Genomic DNA, 11,079 nt, shown 5'->3' with positions numbered 1-11,079 from the left:
AACTCTCATACTTGACACACTCGTTTTCTTGTCCTCAATCTCATACATACAATTCTTAGTAACATCACACTTTTGTGGGGTATTTTTGGTTACAGTTCCATAGCACAATGATCATGAATGGAAAAGAAAATATCTCAGGAACAGTTGTGACCAATTCAACTTGTATAATAAATATCAGGGAAGTGAAGAACAATATCCTAGTTTCTAACTTTTACTTATCTTTTACTCAGAATTCAAAATCAGTAATGAGGGACTCATCAATATCTCAGAAGAAATGTATGACATAAACTACTTCCTTCTACTTCCTTCTTCTTGTTAAGTGTTCCTTGTTGTTCAGCTCAGGCTTCATGATAATTATATAGCATTTTGGAAAAAAGATGCACGCTAATAATCCAGCACTAGAAGCTAAGATGGAGAAGATCTCCACAGCCACCATGTGTTTCCCCTTTGTGCTCAGATAAGTAGGAACAAAAGAGAGCCACACACTGCAAAACACCAACATGCTAAAAGTGATGAACTTGGCTTCATTAAAAGTGTTGGGCAATGCCCTAGCAAGAAAAGCCACAACAAAGCTAACAAGAGCCAGAAGTCCCATGTAACCAAGAACAAAATAAAACATAAGAGCAGACCCTTCATTACATTCAACCACAATTTCTTTAGGCAAAGATTCCATGTTCAAATCTGGGAATGGGGGATCAATACAGAGCCACACAGTACAAAGAGCTCCTTGAATGAAGGAACAGGAGAAAACAATAGAAGCGGCCAGTCTTTTCCCCACCCAGTTCCTTATCCTGGATCCTGGCCTTGTAGCCATGAATGCTAAAACTACAGTAATAGTTTTTGCCAGCACTGAAGAAACAGCCACAGTGAAGATGATGCCAAAAGCTGTTTGCCTTAGGAGGCAGGTTACTGTTTGAGGTTTCCCAATAAACAGGAAAGAACAGAGGAAGCAGAGCAGGAGGGCAATAAGCAGAGTGTAGCTGAGCCCTCGGTTGTTGGCTTTGACAATGGGAGTGTTGTGGTATTTCATGAACATCACTAGCACCAAAGCTGAGATCACAGAAAATGAAAATACAATGAAAACTAAAGTGATGCTTAAAACATCATTGTAAGCTAAAAAATTTAAAGCCTTTGGTAGACATCCATCTTGGTCTCCATTTGGATACTGATCTTCTGGGCATTCAATACAATTGTCCATTCCTAGAAAAGATAGAATGCATTATGTTGTGGAGATGATGATACATACATCTCTGAAACAAGTACGTAGGTTTCTCTGAATATTGCCTTGAAAAGCAATGTTTACAATTCTATAGAATGGTTCTTACACATTTTCAGTATTGTCAGTATGGGGGCCATGGTCCCTCATGAGTAATCTTTTTGGCCTCCATTCCAGTGGTAGGTGAGGCTAGAGACAAACTTAGTTGCATTAGGAAGTCAGAATAGCTGGAGAAACAGATGTAACCCTTACATTTATATTTATTCCAGCTGTGCCAAGTTCAAAGGTTTCTACACATACACACATCTCCATCCTCCATCTAGACAAGCAAGAGGCATTTTCACAATTGAAGGACACATTCTAGCCAGGCAAAGCAATCATGGAGGACATGAAGGTAAGCGGATGGCAGTGATTATATGGGGTGAGGAATATGGCTTGGGGAGAGAGCACAAACTAATAAGAGTCCCAAGATCTAGATAGCACTCCTCCCTTTGGCCTTTGTTAAGCTGAATTCATACACAGGAAGGACAGTATGTGCAACTTCACTCTCAACTCACCCACCCCCACACACAAAGAATTAATTGTTCAGTGTCTAGTGAAATAGTTCATTATGATGTGTGCTGTTAACATCCACCCTTTAATATAATAGTTAACATTGCTGAGTATATTGTAAAGTTGCTAATATATGCACACAAACCTAATTTAATATTTACAGAAGGTAAGGAAAGTCTAAGAACACTCATTTTAATATGATAATATTGTGGACACTTACCATTTTTGTTAGAAATCTTCCCCTCTGGACATGGGTCACAATCATAGCAACAGAACTGCTCCCCCTCTTTCTTTTTTCTAACAGAACCTGGATGGCAGTTGTCATTACACACTGAAGAGGGAGGCATCTATCCATGAATGCAAGACAGGATAAGCTTAGAGCATGCTTTAATGTACAACTAATGGAATCAGGAAAGCACTTTCATATTTTCATGCTCTCATACATGCCTCAGAAAGCACACAAAAGTGAAAACACCCACTAGTCTCGTGCTGTGTCCATTGGTGCCTTGTAAAAGCAAAAGACTTACAATTTATGACAGCTCAAGCTAAGTATATTAATTGGGTGAATGTGATTGATGTGCATATCTTAATAAATGTAAAGGGGGGGCACAAGTGAGCATGAGCTGAGTGAGGTGAGAAAAATCATCTTTTTTCTCTCTATGTGGTCACAACACACTATTTGCACTGGAAATGAAACACCCAGTGGCACTAGGGAGGCACGAAATTCCGTCTTCACACATGGACAAATGCACTTGAAGGGGGACTTACTTAACTATAGCTTTTGCACTCCCTGAATATTTTGATGCACTCTCAGCTCAAAAACAAAACAAAACAGTGTTTAGAACTGTACATTTTTAGAGAAAATAGGTTTACAAATCACTTTCTATCTGTTAATCGCTTTAACAATTAGATTGAATGTCCTTGGGATGTATAGAACCACAAAAATCAATATCTGTGCATAGAAGCCATTATGAGCTATTAACATATACTAAAACTATATTATTGAAAATGCTTTGTTCCTGTTATAATCGGATAATTTCTGAAGGCAATGATAGCTTGAATTAATGATTTTCCCTTTTCTTCAAAGAACCAAAGGTCCAAATTGGGTGTGATGTGTCATGTGTAATTGTGTCAGTACAATTAATCTCTCTCTCTCTCTCTCTCTCTCTCTCACACACACACACACACACACACACACACACACCAGTATTTGTCAGAGGAACTGTGAGGGAGTGTGTTCCTTTGCTCTATATTGAAGAACTATATGGATGCTTGTGCCTTCCAAGAGCAGTAGCAGCTCTATTCAAATATGTTTGTAAATAGCTTTAAAGACCTAAACATTGGATAAATAAATGAGCAATCCAGGATTGCTCCTGGGTTAGTCATTACTCATGAGTTTGGTTTCCCCCCCCCAAAAAAAACCCAAAAGAACCAAAAGTCAGACACTACCTGGTTAAACATCTTGTGCCATGTGATGATCTCCTCATGAAGATAAAACTTTTTGTCTGGTAAGGCCCATGAATCAATCCTTCCTACTTTCACCCTCGAGAAAGACCTATTTGGGAAAGTAATCCAGTTTATAATATCAAATCTACTTTCTAATTCACCTCGCTCATCCAGAGAAACCTGATCCCCAGCACTGTTGTTGAAAGTGATTCTCCTCAAGAAGGGATGGAGCTATAATCAAAGAGGAATAATAATAATAATTCATGCTTCACTCAATTTTCTTTGTTCATTATCATGTAAAATACTGCTATCTGACATTTTCTAAGAGTTAGCCTAACAGTAATGTTAAAAAACATAGAACATATTCAAACTATAAAAAACATAAGCAGATATATCAATACAAACCAGAAGCAGCACTATAAGAAGAGGCCTATCAAGGGTAACAAATAACTATATATGATTCAAATATCATATGAAGAAGAAGCACTCTCATTTATCATCTTAACCTAAGCAGAGAAGGGGCAATGTGAGGCTTCACTTGAGAAGAAGTTCCACAGATTAGACATCACCACAAAGAAGGCACTGCTTTGGAAATCAACCCACTGCATTTCAGATGATGAGAAAAAACACAGCACTGCTTACACAAAGGACCTGGATGGATAAGCAGGTTCAGACAAGAGATGGTGATACCTGATGCTGTCTTGGTAGATCTCTCATTTTACTGATGCCTGTAGTTACCAATTAGGCTGGTAAGCAATTAGGCTCAAGTACATAGTCTGACAGCAGACAATGCATCCACCATCCTAAAGGTGAACAAATATATTCAGTACCTTGATGGGAGACTACTTGTCAATCCTTTCTTAGCTTATGTGACTTTCATGATGGAAGAAAGGCAGGATATGACTAAAGAAGTAAGCAAATAAACATAAGTACACATCTGTGTTCTTTTCTATTGAGCCTTTGTTGAGAGAGGCAACCCCATCAATTTGTAGTGGCTTCCTGTATTTATTTATCTTTCATAAAATAAAAAACCCACCTTTCACCATCTAGATCTCAAAGCAGCTTAGAATGAAAAAAAATGCAATATACAACATGTAAAACATAAATAAAACTTAATAAATGAAAAAATCTCAGAAATTAAAAATCTCAAAAATGTGAACTAACTCTCTCTCTCTCTATATATATATATATAAAATATCAGGGAAGCATTCTTAATCCAAAGGCATCCTGAAATGAAATTGTTTTAATCATGCATCTTAAAATCAGTGGGGATGGTCCCTGTCTAACGTCTTGTATGAGCAGGTTTCCATCAAGTTGGACCCACAAAACTGAAGACAGAACTCCTTGTTGACATAGGTCATGCTTCAAGCCCATTATTTCAGGAGACTATAATAAAAGAAAGATGTGGGTTCATTCATTCTCCAAAAGCAATAAATGTTTGCCCATGTGCTACTCCAACACAGGGACAGGAAATGTGTGCTTTCCTGCACTACATATATATTTTCATCCAATAAGAATAGCTGAGCGGTTAGAGCTGGAAATGTTCAATTTTCTGTACCTCATCATCACAGGTCATATTTGAACTTAAAGGTGTTTTGTGATTGTAGAGATGTTTTGGTTATGAGGTAATACCTGCCATGGTTGTGGGGTTGGAAGTGCTGTCACCCCTCTTTTCTTGTGATTCAATGAGTACATAGCATGTAAAGTGTGGGCTATCACATAAACAGCATTGTATATACTATAGCTTTGAGAAGTCATGCTCATTTCAAAAAATGGTCCAGAAAGGCTGTCTAGCTTTTCCTTCCCTGTGCAAATTCCGTCACTTTCTGCAGCCACTTGAGAATCTGAAAGTAAGCAGTCAAAAGCCTGCTGCCAGAAGTCCTTTATAAAACCATCTCGATTCAGTGAATGAGGCTTTAATGTCTTAAGGAAATTTTGAAAGTCCTCTATCTGATTGGTGTGAACTGCAAAAGACAAGGCTCCCTGAAAGACATCTATACTCCAGCTCCTGTGAAACTGTACTGCTGGAAAGTCCCATTGGGCTGTCATGATCCACACTCTGCCAAGGGACGTCTCGGCCATATTATCTCTTTCCACTTGATACAATAAATATATCAAACGCAATATAGACATAGTTTCTGAAAACACAATAATTGTTTTCACTTTAGTGTCGTTAACAAGGCAAAGCCTATCCGCTTCCACTTGGTACCTATCCATTAATTGAGAAAAGTCTGTCAGGGCTGGTGTTCTATCAGTGAAACCCAAGCAGATGCCATTCTGGGAGAGTTTGGGTATCAAGAGCTGTACAAAACTTTCGCCTTTGTCATCATCTGATGTGAAAATTCCAACCCAAGTCCACTGGAAATGCAGAAGTAGTTTGACAATTCCCAAGTACTGATTCTCTTCATTGGGGACCACCCGATAGAGGAAAGGGAACTGGTTTGTAGCACTCAGAGAAGGACCAAACAGGAAATAAGAGAGCTACAAAAAGAAATGTATTGTTGAAACCAAGTCAAATATTGTGAACTTTCAGAAAGGTTGAAAGGAGAGAATAATGTTTCGTCCTCTCTTCATCCATTTCCTCATATTTTTTTCACTAGAATTTGGAACTAGTTTTTCTGCATTTTCTGGTGCTATTAGTACCAGACTCCCTATCTTACAATGCTGAGCAAACACAGGGGTGAGTGACACTATGCCTTGAGGGCAAAGATGTAGTTTGTAATTATGCAGCTTATGCCATAACAATATACCTCCTTTTTTCTTAAGCATTTTTCTATATACGCTATCTGCAAAATATCACATGCTTCACATACATATCCCACCTGAGGAATCTTATAGTTGCTTAAGATGGTGGTCATGTAAAGAGAGGTTTCAGACTCAAGTCCCCCAATAGCAGCTATCAGATTCTTCTGTTTGTCACAGTTGTAGTTGGGGACCATCCTTTTCACTTGAAAGAGAAGATTTAGGGTAGTCTGGTAAGTTATCTTTTCATTGAAGTAGCTGTCATAGATGTGGAATCCCAGTGTAACATTTGGCAAGATCCTGGGATTCTCATTGATCTCTTTGACTGCAAACACCAAAGCCAGGACATGCTGGTAGTTTTTTATCACTACGCTGCAATCAGAACATAGGCCATATAACATGAATATCTGAGCTATCATGTCCACACAAGTCCACACTGTCCTTGCAGAGACATCTGTTTTTCTGCATGACATATCTTTTTAAAAAAATTAACATAAAGAGGCAGGCATTCTGTTCATTTTCTGAAGCTCTGTCCGCATTAAGCAGCACAAAGTTTGTCCAACTTTTGAGAAGGCAGAATTGTCAGTTCTGCCTTCACCTCAAAAGAAATGATGTACATTTATACTTTAGAAACACAATTAATTGTTTTAGTCATTTTCTTTTAACATGTTTGCATATTGATAATGCCCTCTTTTAGGTGACTAACACAATAAATAAATAATGAAACAAATATATGAATGGTACTGTTATTATATCAACCCCTTTAATAATCTATGAAAGGATACCATTCACTCTGAAAAATTAGCTTATGCTGTAAAATTACTTTTGGACTGTTAATTTGTCAAAATCATTATGGGTTGTATGAAACTAGATGACTAACCCTAAATTAGAAATGTCTATTAATTTCATTGAATCTATTTGAGTAGGACTAGCACTGGCTATCACCCTATATCTGGAACAAAATAAAGAAAGGAGAGTATATGACAGCAGAGACAGACAAACTGATGATAAAATCAAGTGGATATTGTGAAAACCATGGAGAAATGTGTTCTGGCAGAGAAATTGTTGGTGTGTGGAGCTGATAAAAGGGGGATGGCAAACTGAGAAAGGAACTAACTAGTCTCTTAAACATACATGTATGTATGTATGTATGTATGTATGTATGTATGTTTTATTATATATATTGCAAGGATACAGGAAAAGCATATTTTCCTGATATCAAAGAGACATTTCAAACATTATTTACACTTAGGGATTACAAGAACTTTACCCATGGATATCTCACATGGGTAAAGAAAGCCAGAGAATGATGATATACTCAGAACTAAAGAAGATATTAAGGGTCTCATTTCCCAAGAAGCCAGAGATGTTTTTATTGAGTATAGTAGAGGGGGAAATACCCAAGAAAATACTTAGCATTTTCGTCTATGCAATAACAGCGGCCGGAATCATTTATACCCAAAGGTGGAAGGACAAAAATAGTCCCGCAAAAATAGACTGGCAGAATAAGCTAAGAGAATTTGCGGAGCTAGCAATGTTAACTGCAAAGAAAAGAAATCAGAATGAATCAGATATAAAAGAAGAGTAGGAATACTTTGACAAATATTTAAAGTAATATAACAATCATATAAACTTCCAAGTGGGATTAGATATATGAGCAGCAGTAATATAAGCAGAAGAAGGGTGTTAAATAAGGAGATGCAGCTTAACAAGGACTAAATAAGACCCCACATAGGGATGTGCATAGAAGTCAAAGAATGTAAGATAAACAATGGCAACTGCATAACTCATATACTAAGATATGTAAAATGCATAAATAAAATATAAATAATAAATAAATGGGAATGGGATTATTATAGCCTGTCTATAAATGCTTTTATAGGATACAAGAAATTCCTTACAGGGGTTCTTCAAAAAGCATTTCATTGGGATGTTGATCAAAGTTCACAAAGTCAGAAAAGGGGAGAGACTGAGACACGATGCTGCCAATGATGAGGTCACCTGACTGATAATATTCATGTGGGATCTGGAGGGGATCACTTATGGTGCAAATAAAGGGAAGTGCCTTGCAATCAGTTAGGGGAAGAAGCACCAACCATACAAGCAATAGCCACAGCAACAAAATCAGCATTGCACCACTCAGGGTGCAGCAAAATCCACTCCTCCGATCTAATTCATAAGTGTCCAATCAATTTACAGCAAGTGGTCACTGAGTATTCCAGTTCTGCTAGCGAAAAGTGATACTTTATGGCCTGTAAAACCCTGCAACCTAGTTCGTCCAATCTGTCACTCCACAGTCTGAAAAAGCCAGGGACATGGCTGCTTATTGTGAGATTGGTCACTAAAAAAAGCCATGCCATCCTTGGCTAGAAGGCAGATCACCATAATTTTACATAATTGCAGAGATCACAATTAGATACCCCAAAGCATTCTGCTCACAAGGGACAGAGCAGATGAAGAAAGTGTATCTGTAAGTGTCATCACACATCTTTTTGTTTATTAATTCAGGAGCAACACCTGGGCTTACTGTGATACTGAGCAAGAAAATGCTCCCAGAAGAATTAGGTCTCTGGCGTAAACCATAGAGGAGGGATGAGGAATGCTCTGAAAGTGGTTGGACTCCAGCCACTTTAGCCCCAATCAGTATGGCCTATGTGGCCAATAGTAAGGGAAGACAGGTGCTGTAGTCCATTAATATCTGAAGGGCCACAGGTTTTCTGTTATTGCCCTAGAGAAAGTAGAAAGACTTGGAGTAGAAATGGATGTACGAATGATGTCTTTTCTCTGTTCCCATGCATAGGCTTACAATTGTGCAGTCTTCTGGCTGCTTGTAATATATATTAAGAAACTTCCTGTCATTTTGATATTGCATGAGGGATTTTTATGAGGATTTCATAAATCACATTTTATATTCCAAGGATTATATAATCAAGCATGTGATGGTCCCGTGTACATGGAAACATACCTGTGTGGTCTGCAGTGCAAACATCCTTGCACCATTTATATTCACTACTATCCCTGAATGATTGTTAACTGTGGAAAAATCCAAGTTCAAGCAATTTTTAGTTTGTATTCCACACTGTTCTAATGATTATGTTCACCTTGTTGGCATCCCATGTTTCAAGGTGTTACTGGTAATGGTTTAGAACTCATAAGTGCCAACTCCCTGGGGCCCTGGGTGCCCAGGTACCCACAAAATTCCCCATGAAGGGGCCGGGTACCCACAAATTTCAGTGCCAGGGCCATGCAGGTTGCATGGCACCCATGGTCTCAGGCACCCACAGTTACAGGGCCAAGCTGGCACTTCTTGGATGAATACAATGCAGGCAGATCTATCTACTGTGACAGCTACTCTCCAAGACTTGTAGGGAAGGTCTCTTTTTAAGCCAAGGCTTTGGGATCTTTTTCATTAAACATGAGCCTTAACCTCTGTGAATTATTTCCTTTAGAAATATCATAATCCTCTCTGCCAATACCAATCATTCAGGCATAATAAATCTGTTCATATCCTCTTCCCGCACAGATGAGGGCATGGGATGGGTGGTGGAAAGTTTCCTTTCTCCATTTCTATTCATCAACTGGGAGACTCAGGTGCTTTTCTCATGCCTGTAACTTTGCTATATAACATCCAATTTACATGGCATTTGTGGAAACCTAAATTTAAAGTGATACTAATCTCAAATAAATCCATAAACGGTTATGCTTATTCACACTCACAAAAAAATCCTCAGATATTTGTTTCATTCTACCTGGGACGCGGGTAGCACTGTGGGTTAAACCACAGAGCCTAGGACTTGCTGATCAGAATGTCGGTTCGAATCCCTGCGACGGGGTGAGCTCCCGTTGCTCGGTCCCTGCTCCTGCCAACCTGGCAGTTCGAAAACACATCAAAGGGCGAGTAGATAAATAGGTGCCGCTCCAGCGGAAAGGTAAACGGCATTTCTGTACGCTGCTCTGGTTTGCCAGAAGCAGCTTAGTCATGCAGGCCACATGACCCGGAAGCTGTACACTGGCTCCCTCGGCCAATAAAGTGAGATAAGCACCGCAACCCCAGAGTCGGTCACGACTAGACCTAATGATCAGGGGTCCCTTTACCTTTTTCTGCCATTTCAAGTGTTAAGCAGGTGTTTTAGAAATTCAGTTTTTTAAATAGATAAATAAAATGATTGCAAAAGATATATTGAGGGAATATTGCATATATCTATGGAGTTCTGTTATGTGTCCAATGGACCCCTGCTCAACTCAGGTGGAGACAGCCCTGGATCATCAGGAGAAAATCCAGCACAGAATTCCAAACCAGTAAAGAGGAAGTCACATCAATATCTCAAAAGAAATATATGACCCAAGCTACTAACTTCTACTTATTTCTCTTTGCGAGATACTTCTTGTTGTTCAGCTCAGGCTTCATGACAATAATATAACATTTAGGAAAAAAGATACAGCCCAATAATCCAGCACTAGAGGCTAAGATGGAGAAGATCTCCACAGCCACCATGTATTTTCCCTTTGTGCTCAGGTAAGTTGGCACAAAAGACAAAAATTAAATACATTAGAAGATTGATATAAAACCAAGCAGTTGTAATGTGACTTTTCCAGGGGTAGGGAAGTAGACAGAATAATAATAAAGATGTAAAGCGGGAGTTGCAGTATAATTACCCAAGAAGGAGTGGGAGAGGTGAGTCAAAATGAGAGATAAGAATGGAAAGGAAGATAATTGCTGTTAAATGGAAAACTGAAAATAAAATAAAATTTAAAAAGAGAATTTATATATCTAAGATACACTGGGGACATATGAAATAATCCAGCTGCATTCTAAACACATTGTTGCCTACAATCAATCAGACAGCTGAAATCCTATTTACCTTCCTTTCTGTTATTTATTTAAAAGTATATTATATATTTGTAATTTACAAATAACCAATCACACATTTGACAATGGAAGAATCAACCATACAATGTCAGCTCCACAGTATGCAGACTAATGCAACAGCCTACACAATTATATGCAGGATGATGAATATTTATGGAAAATTTTATCACTTATTTTGTTAACCCATGTGCCATAGTGCCTAGAATGATGCACTAGGACATAGGAAATCAGAGTTTCATTCCCCACTCAGCCA

General features: G+C 38.4%; 1 protein-coding gene across 1 annotated transcript; it reads right to left on the bottom strand.

Moving 5' to 3' along the window:
• Positions 1-298: 298 nt before the first annotated feature.
• LOC309516556 (vomeronasal type-2 receptor 26-like) lies at positions 299-10,064 on the bottom strand (the record flags this gene model as incomplete). The annotated part of the gene is made up of 9 exons (XM_082195319.1): positions 299-1,200; positions 1,989-2,115; positions 3,218-3,445; positions 4,847-5,695; positions 6,037-6,328; positions 6,837-6,908; positions 7,858-7,982; positions 8,922-8,989; positions 10,052-10,064. 9 exons carry the CDS (start codon positions 10,062-10,064, stop codon positions 299-301), a joined length of 2,676 nt encoding a protein of 891 aa, XP_082051445.1.
• Positions 10,065-11,079: the final 1,015 nt, after the last annotated feature.

This window comes from Podarcis vaucheri (assembly GCF_965113315.1).
Source record: "Podarcis vaucheri genome assembly, chromosome: 13".
NCBI classification, from domain to species: Eukaryota; Metazoa; Chordata; class Lepidosauria; order Squamata; family Lacertidae; genus Podarcis; species Podarcis vaucheri.
The sequence above is the reverse complement of the archived record's forward strand: the minus strand, read 5'-3'. Positions and strand labels throughout refer to the sequence as shown.